Below are 16,883 nucleotides of genomic sequence, written 5' to 3'. Positions count from 1 at the left end.
GACAGGGGGGAGCATGAGTGTGAGCTCATGTTCCTGCATGTTCACGCACACACAGCTCTGCATTGTGTCCTTGGCAGCGGAGGGATTCTGTAATTACACCAGTCGCTTCAGAGCAACGGCGCGTCCCTGCACTGGGGTGTCCGTTTACGTCTGGCCTAAGGCCAGAATGGCAATCCTCCCGAGACCTGCAGCGGGGGGGTGGGGGGTGGGGGGGGGTTGGGGGGCAAGAGGTCGTGAACCTGGGCAGCGTTGTCATCATGAGGATTAAGCTGGAGGGCATTCGAGTAACAAACCCAACTCTCTTGTCTTGCAGGCCAGTCAAAGGATGAAGGTTAGAAGTGGGTTAGAAATTTCTACTTCCAGTTTCTTCCAGGTTTTTCTACATCTAGAACCCAAACATTGAACTTCAGCGAACAAGTGTTTCCACTTCATTGATTTCTTCACTTTTGACTTTTTTGTCAAGTTAAATGTTTCCAAATTAACTATTTTTAACCTGAATAAACATTAATGGCTGCTTAAAACAAACCAACCCGACCCTGTGAGTAAATAAAGCACAACCTGACCTCAGGTCAGATCTCTTAAATCAGTAAAATCCGGACCTGTATGGCAACACAAAGTTAGCAAAAAGAGATCTGAAAAAGACTAAATTCATGATTGATGAGCAAGAAAATGTAAGAATATGAGGGAAACAAATTTATTGAAATGAATTAATCTGCGAAGGATTACAAAGTCATTAAAAGTCAGGGCTCGATGTTAACCATCGCCCGGGGCAAGTCGTTTTTATTGTCGGGAGAGTACAAATTTCATTGCATTTGCCCGCCGGGTAAGTGCAATGATCGCAAAAAAATATATTTATCACTCAAAATTACTTTAAAATCACGACATTCAATGAAAACGACCCAGAAGCGTTGCCGGCCCAATTTTTGTTGTTTTGTACACATTCTTGCGTGATTTGAAAAAGCCGCGTGATTTTTGTCCGGCGCGAATCAGACACATATTTTTTTTCGATTTGGCAGGCTAAAAAAACAACAACAACAAGGCTATTTTACCCTCCAACCATTTCACCCTCCACCCAGATAACCCTAGATTAACAATTATTTGTCAGGGATTAGGAAAATTGGCATAATTGTATGCCATGCGCACAGTGTAAATATGGCTATCGTATAGTCTTCTGTACAATGATGCAGGTTATTACGGAAGAGGATTAGGGCCAGTGGGAAAAAAATAAAGTTAACCGTTTTTTAAATTTTATTTCAGTTTAGTATGGGAATTCCGAATTCTCAGAATTCCGACTTTAATGTCAGAATTCTGACATTAAAAAGTCAGAATTCTGAGATTAAAGTCGGAATTCTGAGATTAAAAGTCGGAATTCTGAGATTAAAAGTCGGAATTCTGAGATTAAAAGTCGGAATTCTGAGATTAAAAGTCGGAATTCTGAGATTAAAAGTCGGAATTCTGAGATTAAAGTCGGAATTCTGAGATTAAAAGTCGGAATTCTGAGATTAAAAGTTGGAATTCTGAGAAAAAAAGTCGGAATTCTGAGAAAAAAAGTCGGAATTCTGAGAAAAAAAGTCGGAATTCTGAGAAAAAAGTCATCTTCATCATCTGATTCTAACATTTACATGATGACTCTCAACTTTTTAAAGACAAAAAAAAATTAAACCAAATCTATTTTAGTTTTGATACATTTTTCCTCTTGGGTTTTACTTTTGTCTAAAAAGAATTAAACAGAAGCGCCAAAAAGAGCCGACTGGAACTAATGATGTGGTTTTAAATTGAACTTTCATTCAATTTCGCCTCATCTGAACGTTTTTCTCTCTCAAACCTCAGCCTCAAATCTTGATTTCCCTAAAGTGACACCACGGCTCTGTGTTGCTACTTCAGCAGAGCATGCAAATTGTAACTAGACTTAAGCCATAATGTGGGACAGTACTAGAAGGACATAGAGCAGGCCTTCTTCCAGCCCTGCAGCTTAAAAACAACCCTGTATGGAAACTTGAGCTGAGATTAAACACCAACATAGAGCAGAGAGGTATCCATGATCTGTTTAAGGCCAACATTATCACCGCAGCTGATAAAAAAGTCCTCACTTTTCCAAGGTGGGAGTGAATGCAGAAAAGGTCTTAAAACGACGAAGCAACATGTGCTTTTTTATTCTAAGAGTCAGAATATCATAAAACTTTCCGTTCAGCTGATCCTGCAGCATTTACTAACCAATCAGAGCAGGATTCATGTTTACAGAACCAAACCTTAAAAATAAAAACCTTCACTGTTGTGGTTAAAAGCTACTTTAACATCCTGACCTGAACCGATATTTTATGTTGACCGCACGACTCGCCTGCACTAAAACCAATATCTGTGACGGAGCGATTTAATCAAGTATCCGGCTCAAAGATGGATTACAGCCGACACACCACGCTAATTAATGAGGTCTTCTGCACACCCTCTTTAAGCTTCACCTTCTGCTGAGGGTTCCTGATTAATGACACATGAGCTCCAGCATTTGCTGATGAGCTTTGCAAACCTAATTTCCATGCAGTTAACCCTGGGACGCAAAATAAAGCAACAAAGACCCAAAGCAAAACCATGAGAGATCATTTAGAAGAGGAGAAATTCCCATATGGCAGCAATGCATTTAACACCATATCACATAGGGATCAGTGCATTAGCCTATTAGCAGTGCTTGACTGCTGGTAGTGAGGTAGTTTAGACATTCAGGTGTGTAGTACGGTGGCCCTGCAACTACAAATCTAAAAACGCAACTACATTAAGGAAATCGCAACTACATAAAGCAAAGCGCAACTACATTAAGGAAAACGCAATTACATTAACCTACCCGAAAAGGTAGGTACCAGTGGGAAACATGAGACATCGCTGATTGGACGACGGCGCCGTTTGACCCTTGAACCGGAAGTTGCGTCGTCTGAACAGTCCAACTTCTTTTAAGTGTGTCTTCAGTGCACGCAAACTAACTGAAATTTCGTGATTAGTCTTGAGCATATCCAGTATCACCTCGTACGTATGTCCTGATTCAAGATATCACTGGATAACGGCAGCTATGTTTTGGGGCGCCGACAATATATGTTTTCAAAAGCCGCAGCAGGCAGAATGACTTCCGGTTCAAGGGTCATACGGCGCCGTCGTCCAATCAGCGATGTCTCATGTTTCCCACTGGTACCTACCTTTTCCGGTAGGTTAATGTAATTGTGTTTTTATTAATGTAGTTGCGCTTTTAGATTTGTAGTTGCAGTTTGCACTTCAGGGCCACCGTAGTGTAGGGCAAGTAGCCAATAGTTTCAGGATACCGGCTCTCATGGATTAGAATTTGAGACTTTTGTTATAACCAAACAAAAGGCAACAGAAAATAGTAAGTGTGAAGCATGGAGGTGGAAGTCTGATGGTCTGGCTTTGAGAGGTTATTCTTAACTTTTTCTTTGCTGTAAAACAATTCTCTTGAAATCGTTTGCCTTTTATTCATTTTTAAAAGGGAAAAAAAAAAATTTCTTTAATAAAATCAATTTACAAAAAGGGTCAATATGTGACTTTGTTTTTAATGAAACAACTTAAAATGTCCAAAATATTTTCACATCATTTCCTTCTTGTATGTTGTATGAGTATGATGTTATGTAGGTGAGTTATATCTCTAAATAAACTCCATAAAATCCCTTTATCGTTTCCAATATATGCAAGAGGAGAGTGGATGAGTCTCTGTCATCCATTTTTTATTTAGAGGAGGAAAGCGGGGGACGAAGATGTTGTGGAAGAGGACGCCAGGGCGGCAGAAGCTTGGTGCAGGGTTCCTACAGCATAAGGCAAGTTAAGTTCAAGACTTTTTAAGACTTTTTAATGCTACTTGAAATTAAAATTTAAGACCAAATTTACAACAAACACAAGAAAAACCTGCTTGCGACAACTTAACCCAAAGGTTTATTTTAACATAAACTACTGCACTAATGTTTCACATTTTGAAAAGCTTCCCATACAGGAAGAAAGCTAAAAACACACAAATGACAGATATATTTTAACAATTATTTAACTGAATTCACAAACTTTGTTTTAGCAGGGAACAAAACAAATCAGTTTTAAAGCCACAACATAACCAGTGCTAAGTCTTTTTTGCAGCTATTTTTCTTTGTATGGTTTTCTTAGTATGTTTGATTTGGTGATAAGTTGAGGCGTTGCAGAGACAAGGATGGAACTAAACTGAGAAATACCGGCTGATTCTCTGTAACTCCATTTTGACGATTTGTGTTTCGTGCTTCGCATGTGCGACTCCACTGCCTTAATTCCCATCGTTCTGAGCTTGAATCGCATCTTGCACAAAATACACTGTGCCTCATGTATGTTCCCTGGTTTTAGCCATGGAGAAAACTCTTGGCTGGAGACAATTTTGGTTACATTTACACTTGCTCATATTTTCCAGACATCTCCCAAATGTCCCTAGCCTCGTGAGACCATCCTGATCTCGCGAGCTTTCAAGGTTTCACTCGCAGATCAGTCTGGAGACTCTCTGTTGAAGAAAATTTGGAGCCGTTCACCAAACGAACGTTCAATCAGCGTTGGCTTTGAGGCGGGTTGAGGTGTGACGCAACGAGAAGCGCGACAGTTCAGTCTAAAGAACATGGCGGCTTCAGCCGATGAAACTAGCGTTAGCGTGGCTATCGAGCAAGTTTTATGGGAATTACAGAGTATTTCTTCACTGAAAGAAGAGTAAAACACTGCTCTGGAGGCTTTTCTCAGAGAAAAAGATGTTTTTGCTCTTCTCCCGACTGGTTTCGGCAAGAGTTTGATCTATCAATTGGCTCCTCTTCGTCGTCGCTCTGTTAGTACGTCTGATTGGTTTATTTGGCCCGTCTATCACCAACATAGGCCAATCAGCTAACCAGCATTTTCACCCCTTCCCAAAAGTACTTCAACGGAAGGTTTCCAGATGGATATGCGGAGCAAATCCATCTGGAGGAGTCAGGTTAAAATGTCCCGGCCACAATAATGCTTTTATTGGTTTGGCTATCGGGACATAACCAATAATGGCGAGCCATTATTTTTTTTTAAATAAAAAAAATAAATTTGTCAATTTTAATGTTTTATTTAGATTACAAAAATAAATCGTAATAAAAATAAGCCTATTTAAGACCTACGAAAGACGAATTTAAGACATTTTAATACCAATTAATGCTTTAGTTCTATTTTGAAGAACTCAATTCTTTTTAAGACTTTTTAAGGACCCGTGGGAACCCTGTGGCGATCATTCTTATTTCTTATTTCAACCGTTGCGTATATTAGCTGCGACATATGAATCAAGATGCTATGACTGAAAAAATCTGTTTGAGAGATGACAGTTGATATATGATTGGCCAACTTTAGGTGTTCAGGCTGACGTATAACTAACTGGCCTGCAGAAGATAACAAAAAAATTTTTTTTTTTTTTTTTTAAACTGAAATTTTCTGATAAAGAGTACATTTATATACATGTTTAAGGCAGAATGATTTTACATTTAAATACGATTTCCCTACGACTAAGAAAAAAAATTCATTAATAAATAATTGAAGGAACTTTGTTATCCGATTATCGATTCATTGAAAAATAATCAACAGACTAATTGATTTTTTAAAATAATCGTTAGTTGCAGCCCTACTTAGATAAATAAGGCTCTGATGTGATGATTTTGCTCAAAGCTCTAAGAAAACATCAGATAAACCGGGCTTACTGCTCAGTTTGCTTTCCCTGAATTGTTTCAATAAGTACCTGCTTAACAAATAAGCGTACAACGATTCAGGGACAGGCACTTAAACAGGGCGGAGATGCATTCACTAGACATGTCCACTTTCTTCTTTTGTTTCAGCTAAATCATTAAGCAAAAGGAAATACTGTGAAACATTACAGCTTTAAAAACAAAAGTCTTCCAGCGTAGGGGTAAACCATCTAAAGCAAGCTTTGGCTGCCGGCCATTATGCCCCTACGTAGTGATGCTGGGCATTCATCCAGAAAGTTTCAGATACAGACAGTCAGTTCGGGCCACTCTGCCACAGACGGCTCTAATGGTGTTCCAGACAACCATCAGTCCAAATAAGCCCCAGAGGCTTATCCCTTCTACTGCCATAAAAAAAAAAACAGGTTGACAGACTCTTGACAGAAACACCACAAGCCACCTTGTCAATCGAGTCAGTCAGTCAATTGTATTGTCCTCTAATGGAAAATCTGGCTGTTCTCGTGAAAGGACGGACAGTCCAACCACAAGGTCCACAAACAGCGAAAAAAAACCAACCTGTTAAAGTCTTGATGTTAAAAAATTTATCCAGGTAACCCCAAAATATTCTACTTCCTTGTCAGGAGAGATAACAGAGTATTTTTAGTCCCTAAACAAACGCCATCATGATGTCCAAGTCAGGTGTTATTATGAAACGCAGAAACCAAGAATAGTCCTTGGGTGGAGTGAACGAAGTCTCGTGTTTTCACTCTTGCTCAACTCAACTGGTGATTCATTTGAAAAACATCCTTGTTCACTTGTTGCCATTGTGTTTGGACATGAAAGCATGAAACCAGCCCAGAGGGCCTGAGTCTGGATCTACCTGTAGGGCGAGTAGCATTCATTCCAAGAGTGCTTTTTTAGCAGCCTGCGGGGGACTTTGTTCGTTTCACTCCTCACTACACCTCCCGGTACTTTCTGGAGGTTTCCTGATATGGGTGAAATGTTTGTCCAGGGATCTGTTGACGTTCAAACACTGGTTGCCAATTTGCCGTGGGTTCGGCACAGTTGTTTCTAGGAATAAAGTATCTCTCAATCTCCACCCAGAGTGTCATGTTTGCAAAGAAACACCCTCAAGGACGGATTCATTTCACTGAGCAAGATCAAAACATCCGTATTATAACAAAAGCTTTGGCCTTCAAAGCAAGCACATGTGGGCTGGACTGTCAGGCTAGACTTTTGTCCCAGAACCCGTTTGTTGAGTTCATGGACAGGATTTCGGGTGTAGCCATGCAGAGGAAGTTGTCCATTTTGGGAAGTTAATGGTCTTATTTGTATTGTTGAGCTATGATGTTTGGTTCCTGAAGTCTGTCTTTTGAAATATGGTCATGGTTCTAACCTGAAAAGCCTTTACCTGCCTGGCAGTGGATGAACGGTCAGACTTTTAACGCTACAATCCTCGCAGAGGTTCTTTAGACAAAGATAAGACCCTACAAACAGGGTCCTTGATCATTGTTGCTACATTTTCATCCTCCTCCGGCTGACTGGGCTTTAGAGATACAGGGAGAAGCATCTGATAAGCATGTTTTTTGCTGAATCAGTTACACAGTTGGTGGCCAACTGTAAAAAGGATTTATAGTAGTTTTGTTACACAAAATGCTTACTTTATGCTATTAAGCTTTCCAGAGACTGTTCTAAGACCCTTTTTACTTAAATAAAAGCCTAGATTAGTTACCAAAAACTCTGTAAACCTGACTGTATTAGATGGTTTTAGGTGGAATGAGATTCTACTGCTTTTACATCTAGCCTTGTTTCCATTTTAAGCTTTTAATTTGCCCAAAACTTTATCCTTGGTTTTGGTAAAAAAATAATTGGAGAAATGTTTTGCCCAAATTGTTATTGATGATACTTCTTGACAATAACTTATATATACACATTTTCAATTTTGACAAAAAAAAATTTTCCCATAAAGAAGCAGGCAATGATTGTATGTCCTTAAAAGAAATATAAAGCGTCAGATTTAAACAAGAGCTGAAACAATTAATCAGATGATTCGATTATTGAAATAATGTCAACTAATTTAGGGATCGATTAACTGGAGTACAGAGAGTGTAAAACATGCCTTTAGCTGTCAGAGCGAACAACTTACAGCAGTAATTACATGAAAATTGTAAAAAAAAAAGTAAACATTTTGCATTTAAGATTTAAAAAATTGTTTCATCGTCAATATGCTCTATTCAGAACTCCTCAAATGGAAAAATGTTGGTTTCACCTGGTTTAATTTGGTAAATAACCTTCGTAGAGACACCTTTGGCTATCCAATTATTAATCGATTCATCGAAAAAATAATCAGGTTAATCGATTTGCAAAATAGTCACCAGCTGCAGCCCTAATTTAAACGCATTCAAAGTTGTTGCTTTGTCATTCTAATATCAAACTAATCCCTAAACCAAAACATAACAAGGTTTAAAAAGTTAAGTTCTTAATAGAGATTTATACATGTAATATATTATAAGGGATAGTGAGCCATTTAAAATGAATTACCTTATTTATTTTTTGTAGACTATTTAATGTAAATTATTGGAAGTGAATTTTCTAAAAGTTGCAGATTGTTTATGGACGTTTTCTGTTTTGATTAGCATCATTTGTGGTTTTATATTTATTTTGTTTAATGGTATTTTTTTACTTTGTAATGTTTTTCTTGTACCTTACAGGTTGCCGTAGATAATGAGACCAGGCCCTAACACTGATCTCGATATTTATTCACTGGATTGCTGATTTGCTCGTTGGTAGTACGGGGTTGACAACATGTGTGCGCTACAGCATCGGACAACGATGATGTTCTCATTTTTAGAGAGGCTTAAGACTTTGACACACACTGGTTGTTTCATAGCATCAGTGGATTAATTTAATTTATAATAAAAAATAGGCACATCACATTGCACCATTATGAAGTAAATGAAGTCTCTAAATCAAGTAATATGACATATTATACAAAATTAATGCGTTAATGGAGCATAATAATACAAATGTGCCAAAAGTGCTAAATTTATGATTTACATGTATTTATTACATTGTTATGGTCCCTACATCTTAGACACACTTTTAAGATTTTACATAAAGACTGAATTACAAGTACATGTCTGTTAAAGGTATACTATGCAACCGGTGTTGATTTTCCAGCGAGGCTCCCCCCAGAGGGCGAAAGTAAAAGTGCACTGTCGTAAATATGCTCAGCTATTCTCCTGGTTTCTCCGTCAAGCCAGGCGCGGCTGTTTTGAGCTTAGCAGACAGGCGAACGCAACGAATCACCATGTCTAAGTGACTATTTTGTTCCAATTTTCGAGTTTGAAAATTTTGCATGTTTTCATACATTATTTGTTATGCATGAGTCTAAATAACAAAGATTGTAGTTAGCCAAGTTGGAGTTTCCCATACATTTATCCGACTGTTGGATGACATGGGCTTTCGCTGTTCCACCATGATAACTGCACAAATATCGTCACTGCGCTAGCAACGAGCATGCCTTTCACTGGGGGCGTGTAGCAGTTCTCGCCGTAAAGCAAGACCAACTCTCGCGATGCACGAGACTTCTGAGCCTGTGGGTGCGGGCCGAGGGCTCCTGCAATTGCAAGTACGGTATTTCCCCTACAGACCACCAGGGCGGCCGAGAAAACCTTTGTTCGACCTAAAATGACTCATTTAATCATCCAAAACGTGATGGAACACATTGATTAACTGAAAAATGTTGCATAGTATGCCTTAAATGCTGTAGTATTTTTCTATTAATTAACCAATTTAATAACTCCCCGGAGTGTTTCAGTTTCTAAAACAGCAAAATCACATTAATTAGTAAAATAACAGGCAACATCAAGTTCATATTTTGCTTTCTGCTTGAAAAACCAACTATACATACAAGTAGGGATGCACGATATTGGGATTTTGGCCGATATCCGATATGCCGATATTTTAAAACTCATGTAGCCGATAACCGATATCGATACCGATGTTAAAGCTGGACAAAAATAAGTAGTCATTGAAAATAGCAGTTTTGTTATCCATTTCTGACACTTTGAAAAATAATATTCTCAAATATATTTTCATATGCTGATATCAAATAGATTTTTAAAAACGTGGTATCGATCTATTTTACTTTCAAAATCTCGTGAAATTACATCGTTCTGTTACAAATTCTCGTGATATTTTGCAAATTCTTGTGAGATTTTGTTAGTAAAATAGATCGATACCGCGTCAATATATCAACATATAAAATATGGCAAAATTTCATGAATTTTCGGGGGATTTCGTAGCATAACCATGACATATAGCAATATTTCATTAGTAAAAGAGATTGATATGGTGTTTTTAAATGGCAATATATCAGCATATGAAGATATTGTGATATTTTATTCCTTTTTGATCTGTGGATCTATAACTCCTGCTGAGTTACCCTGGGCTATTTGGCTGCTTTTTCTTTTTAATGCAAATCCTACCTAGCCTGTAAGTTTAGGTTTGTGCAATACTCTTCACTTTCTGTCACCTTGGGAAGCTTCATTTTTTCCATGAACTGGTGGGTTCATTCATTTGCATGCAACACTTTGAATAATGCATAACCGTCTTCTCTTTTATACCTAAACACTACTCTATGTTAATCTGATAGTTTGATTGAACTATAAAATGTTCAAGATTTATTTAAAAACAGATGTGCCTCAGGAAGTTAGGAGTCAGACACTGCAGGCTTAACCGAAAGAAAATAAAGCTTCTTTAAGCCAGCTTTACAATTTTGTGACACAATTTAATAAATGCCAAAACAGAGATCAGGATTTTTGTTTTTCCCCTCATTTGGTCCATAAAAATAGACAAAAAGGGAAGGTTTTTGATACTGGAGGAGGTTCATTTTTAAGTAGATTTATCCAAATTACTTTGTGGATTTGAAACAAAGAACAACGCCTTAGACTGGAAATGTGGAAACATGTTCATCTCATCATTTCCTGATGTCATTTATGTTCAGTCTTGCCTTGAGCTGATATTTTGGCGCCGAAACGCTCAACAGGCCTTTCACTTCAGCATGGTTTGGTCTCAGCCACTACAAATCAGCGCTTTATAATTTACTGCAAGGAAAAGAAAACCTTTAAATTTATTTATATTCATCTGCTGAGGTAAATCTGTAAGCTGTTTTATTCCATACCCGCCACAGAGAAAAGGAAAACCCTCAGCTGGATGTTGAGCCCCAGAAAGCACAGATGGACAGAGGAGGGCCAAGGTGACCTCGGCTCATTTCCATCCACTTGTGGATTTAATTTAAAAACAGATCATTTAGCTTCTCTTTATTTGGTCGCAGTAAACTTAGAAATAAATGCCAGTCAAGACTTGAAACGACTCTCCGACAAGCTCTTAGTTAGTCTGACCTTTACTTCGTATTTATTCAGCCGGTGAGACCTTGAACAGCATGATCTGTGTAGTAACGTCTACAAGATGAAAATGGGAATCACAGCTCTGCTTATTTAGCCTCAGTCTACAGCTTTCTGCTCCGAGTGCCGATTCTCGTCCTCTCCGAGTTCTCCCCAGAGAAACAGCCAACCGAAGGCGCAAAGAAAACCCAATACTTCATTATGCCGGTCTGTGAAGCAGCTTTCTGCTGTGAGGTGTGTGAATTTACGCTTTTTTTCCCTCTGCAACACCTTTGTTTTGCTCTTTTTTATTTGCTGTTTGGGGTTAATTGCTCCCTTTGCTCTGGGTCAGCGGCTGGTCTGACTGGAAATGCAGAGTTATGATAAGAGCTGTTCTTTTCCGCAGTTTCACATTTAAATGTCAAGCCTTGCGTGAGATTCTGAAGCCGTTTCGCAAGGCCTCCACTTACATGAAGGAACGAACGCAAAACATGCATCAGATGACATTATATCTTTGCGTTTTTTTAACGTCGGATTGTTTTTATCTAGGATCAGATCTGCTGCAAGACGTTTAGAGCAGATATTAAAAGATCTCAGGAGGAAAAGCTGCTTAATGACTTTTTGTTTAAGTGCCGCCAGCAAAAGCAACGTTTTCCCATTATACCCTGAGCAATCGCTCCAAATAATAAAGGAATTGCCACAGAATTCAATACAGACACCGGGGATTTCACGACCTATTTTAGTTTTCTGGTGACATTTTTTTTATTTCATCGTATTACAACATTTATACCTGAGGTTTAGCTTTTACAAGGAAGGAAGGAAGGAAAGTGGAACTGAAGGATCCTAAATGAGGGAACTACACTGGAAAAAATCTAAATCTAGATAAGGAATTTTTTTTCTTAAAATAAGTGCATTTGTTCTTGAATTTAGCAGATAAATGAGACATTTTGCCAATGGAACAAGACAATTAGATTTAAAATAAGAAAACACAATTGTATTGTCGTATTTCAACTGCATTTTATCTAAATATCTTTTTTTAAGAGTAAAAATACTCATTCCATTGGCAAACTGTATAATTTACCTACTCAAATTAAGGATAAATACATATAATTTAGGACATTTTGACTTATTTTTAGGTTGTTGTTTCAGTGTAAAGGTGGTGCAGAACCTCTCAGAAGTAGATGAGGATATTATAAGATCATGGAAATGAAAGCTGCATCTATAGTCCAACCATGCCTTACTGGATGCCATGCAGGGTTGATTAACTGATTCAGGGTGATAAAATGTATTTTTATTTAGTTTTCTGCAAACAGGCATCGTTTCCGAAAGATTGCAGCGATTCTAAAGACCTTTGACTCGGGTTTTATTTGATTTTCATCACAGGGCTTAAAGTGAAACTTCAACAGGTGCTTTGGCAATTTAGATATAATATACAATTAAAGCTCAGAAGAATTTTCTGAAACTTTCAGAAAAAAACAAAAACAAATACAGTTTGGAAGTTCAATGTTTTTTTTTTTTCCATACATTTTGTCCTAAATGTCTTTTTACTTCATATTTTGGCCTATTATGACCAAAAACCTCAATAAAGTGAGAGATTTAGTTAAAGCGGAGCATAGATTTTAAGCCATTTTCACTTTTACAGAACATATGAAGTGGATATAACAACGATGGAGAAGAAGGTTCCCTGATTAGAAAAACTTTTTGTCCAACATGAAAATCACTGGAAAGTTACCAATAAGAATGCACCATCTGCATGAAGAAACAGGGCGGTGGCAGTATCATGGTATGGAGGATGCTACAATAAAAAAGAAAAACTTGGTAGTAGATGAAAAATGTGTCAAGATTGGGCAGAGGATTAGCTTTCAGTGGGAAAACGACTCCTGAAACACAGTCATGGGAACAACTTAAAGCATGTTCACATGTTAAAATGATTTAGGATAAAGTCTTCCGATACAAGAAGCAGGTAGAGACCATCATGTGGTTGTGATCACAAAATCAATCTTCTTTAAGAACAGAAAACCTATAAAATGACCACTTCCTTCTTCATTGTCTTGTAAACCAAAAATCTTTAGCATGTGGTCTATGGTCCAACAGCTGCAGAATGAATGAAGCAGACCAATCACCTTCAGGCTTTGCATGATACCTTCACCTATAGGACCAAACTAAATGTTGCCTGGCTGCTAAAAAGGAAGCAAGATGAGATGCTCCTCACCTCAAACCACAAGAAGCATTCTCTGACCGCAGTTAGACTCATAAAGGAACCGCCCACTCGGTTCTCTGCTCCACGCTTTACTGCAGCACAACTGCTACTATTACTACTAACGCATGTGCAAACACAGGAGGGCTGGAGCACGTTTCCTTTAAGCTTTTAAAGATTCATGCAGCCCTGCAACAAGAGACACGAGAAAAGCATGCGTGCAAAGCAGTGCTCCATCATAGGGGAGGATGCACAGGTAAAAAAGGCATACTGTTTCAATCAGGAAATTACATAAGGGACTTTTCCGTCTGCTATGCATCAACATTTGCTGCAATAAAAAAAGGTGTTATTTAGCAGGAAGGTGTTTTTATTTCAAGCTTTGTACGACCACTGTTTAAGTAGCTTATCTGGGAGTGAAATTTAGGCCATGCCCCAGAGAGAGGCAACTATCTGCATCCCTGATGTAAAAGATTCTACGGAAGAGGATTAGGGCCACTGGAAAAAAAAAAAAAAAAAAAAAAAAAGAAAAGTTAAATGATTTTTCAATTTTATTTCAGTTTAGTATGGGGAAAATCTCAGAATTCTAACTTTAATCTCAGAATTCTGAGAAAAAAAGTCAGAATTCTGAGACTTTTACCATACTAAACTGAAATATTTTTTTTTTTTTTTTCACATCTTTGTCAGTGAAGCTGAGTGCTCCCACATCTCTTCCTTCATGGTGCCCGTCTACATTAAAATCCAAAATTCTGAGATTAAAGTGAGAATTCTGAGAAAAAAGTGAGAATTCTGAGATTAAAAGTCAGAATTCTGAGATTAAAAGTCAGAATTCTGAGAGAAAAAAGTCAGAATTCTGGGATTAAAAGTCAGAATTCTGGGATTAAAGTCAGAATTCTGAGAAAAAAAAGTCAAAAAAGTTGTCCCATACTATACTTAAATAAAAAAATCAGTTAACTTTTTTTTCTTCCAGTGGCCTTAATCCTCTTCCGTAAGATTCTGAGGGAGAAACGTCCTGATTTATTTAAGAAAAACCAAGGTGAAGACGTCAAAGTGCAGCCAAGGAGTCTTGTGCACTGGGCACCACAGCCTGAAGGGCAAAGCTGCACTGTATGACAGGGGCTGTTAGATAAGCAGATATACAGAGGTCTGGGTGCGCTGTTGTCTGAACAAATACAAAAGATCATATTTATCTTTAATTCAAAGCCTAAATGCAACATCATCACTGCTGTTCCCTCTGGATGAAGCAGGTTTCCTCTCAATAAACAGCTTTTATGGCTCAGAGAGATGGGACACATTTTTTAAGGCATTTGATTTCACATAAATCCGTGCGGACCCTCTTCTTTGATCAAAAAATAAGAGTGCAACTGTCACTTCCGGTACGTCATTTCAAAATAAAAACCCAAACAATATTTGAGGCATGGAAATTGAACTGAACTTGCCAGAGAAACAGCAGAATATTCACAGGTTGTCAACATACTAACATTAAAAACTCGATATTAATATTCTGGATGATATTTTATATTGAATACCATGTTTGACACCATGGGGATAAAAATGCCAAATAGTTAAAGACATAAAAATCTGTTTAACGACATGAAATTTTGATGCGCTGCTTTTCAGTCTTAAATTAAAACATACTTTCTCAACAGAATCACAGATTCTGTTAGTTAAACAAGCATGTGAGTAAATGCTAAATACTTCAATGCAAAACAATTTGACAATATTTTAAAGTTTTAAAGGCACACAAAAAAATAAAATATAGCAAAATTACACAAACAGCATTTGTGTATCGATACTTTTCCAGGTATCAAAACTTTTAACAACCCTTGTAGAGCCTGTGGTTTTAGGCGATCCTCTGCCCCCACCTGTTGCTGCACTCTATCAAAACATAAAAATGACACAGAAGACCCTGAAATAAGACATTAAGATTCATTTTTCTACAAAGACCTCTTTACACCCATTAAATATATTCAACGTGTCTTTAAAAAAACTGCAAGCATCATTAATTGAATACATTTGATTATGTTTAGAGTTTGAATGCACTGAATTCGTACCATTTTCAAACTGTCCAGTTAATTTCAGAGCCCACTAAGTGCAGTTATAGGTATCTAGAGGGAGACCTCCTTTATAATGAACTATTCTGTTGTCCTTTTTATCCTAATGTAAAAAGATTAAACCCTTAAACCTAATATTAATAATTAAACTTTATTGATGTTACATTGGAGAATTTTACCTCTGCATTTAATCCATCCCGTTGGAAAGCAGTGCGCTGCTATTGTTGGGCGCCCAGGGAGCAATGTGGGGTTAAGGGTCTTTGCTCAAGGACCCGGAGTGGCATCCAGTGGGAGTGAGGCTCAAACTCGCAACCTCAGGATTCCAATCTCCACCCCCCCAACCAACAATCTCCCACAGATCCACTGTTATCCACATAAATGCAGCAGCTTATGAAATATGCCAAGGCCATTAAAGCTTTCAATTAAATGATAAATTCAGTAAGTGTTTGTGGTTCACATAAAATCCCTTTTATCTCAATAAAATGTACAAACTATTCAGGTTTTATTTTGAAGGTCTATGTTTCCTCTTCCGGTCCTGTAGCCTGAATGGCTGCCAGCTTTACATGCTGAATGCGGCTCCTCCGTCCCGCCGTCCAGAGGCGGCTTAAAACTCACCTCCAACACGCTTCATTAAAACCCAAACCCCGGAATAATAAAAGCAACAGACCCACCATGCGTGAGTCCAGGAGTCCTCCTGCGGTAGTTTATTGATGCTCAAAGCCTGGATGCCCCTAACCTCACAGCCGCCCAGACCATGAATGATGCCCGGGCAGCTGCGTGCCATCACATACCACCGCTTCACCAAAACATTAAATCCGCTTTCAGTTTAAAACATTCAATCTTACCGCAGACATCAGTGGTGCTCCCTCGTTTTATGCGGAGGCTGCGTGAAGCTGCTGCGGGTCTCTCCTCCTCCTCCGGCCGCCTCTGATCGGGCTGCTGGGATCTCCGCGTTAAGGACGCCCCTCTGTCCGCCAGCCTGTCCGCAGACAACAGGAGCTTTTTCTGACAGCTCCACCGATATGAACTGCTGGGTGGACTGGGCGTGTCATCCAGCCTGTGAGCCCTCCCCTAGCCGCCCCATGCATGCAGCTCTGCCGCTGTGCAGCCTGAGCGCCACTGCTGCTGTCATTCATAAATCCTGTCATGCTATAAACATCACAGAAAAGTCAGGGATTAAAAAAATATAATTATTTTTACCTTAGGGAAATTTCAAATGAATGAAACGGAATGAAATGCTGTGAGATCTAGATGTCTTTTGCACAGTTGCGGTTCTAGACAACATTTACCAGGGGGCCAGGGTGGGGATGCCTTTTATTTTTCTTTTTTTTTTTCCCCATTGGGAGCAAATGAATACGTATTAAAAATAAAGTTGCAATGAGAATTGTCATAAAATTACTGGAATAAAGTCATAAAATTACGAGAATAAAGTCACAACGAGAATAGTCAAAATTACCAGAATAAATTCGTAACATTACGAGAATAAAGTAACATTTCGAGAATAAAGTTGTAACATTATGACAATAAAGTCACAACTAGATTAGTCATAGAATTATGG

At 38.3% G+C, this 16,883-nt stretch overlaps 1 protein-coding gene across 1 annotated transcript in view; it reads right to left on the bottom strand.

The window, feature by feature from the left end:
* si:dkey-97m3.1 (fatty acyl-CoA reductase 1) overlaps positions 1-16,338 on the bottom strand; it is a 77,444-nt gene extending 61,106 nt beyond the window's left edge. The window contains exon 1 of the mRNA XM_038297092.1: positions 16,171-16,338. Coding sequence (XP_038153020.1) covers positions 16,171-16,179 — 9 coding nt within the window. The 5' untranslated portion in view covers positions 16,180-16,338. The remainder of the gene's footprint in view (positions 1-16,170) is intronic.
* Positions 16,339-16,883: the final 545 nt, after the last annotated feature.

Source organism: Cyprinodon tularosa, unplaced genomic scaffold (assembly GCF_016077235.1).
Source record: "Cyprinodon tularosa strain WSP-4 unplaced genomic scaffold, ASM1607723v1 ctg381, whole genome shotgun sequence".
Classification (NCBI taxonomy): domain Eukaryota; kingdom Metazoa; phylum Chordata; class Actinopteri; order Cyprinodontiformes; family Cyprinodontidae; genus Cyprinodon; species Cyprinodon tularosa.
This window is presented reverse-complemented; position numbering and strand designations above follow the sequence as displayed.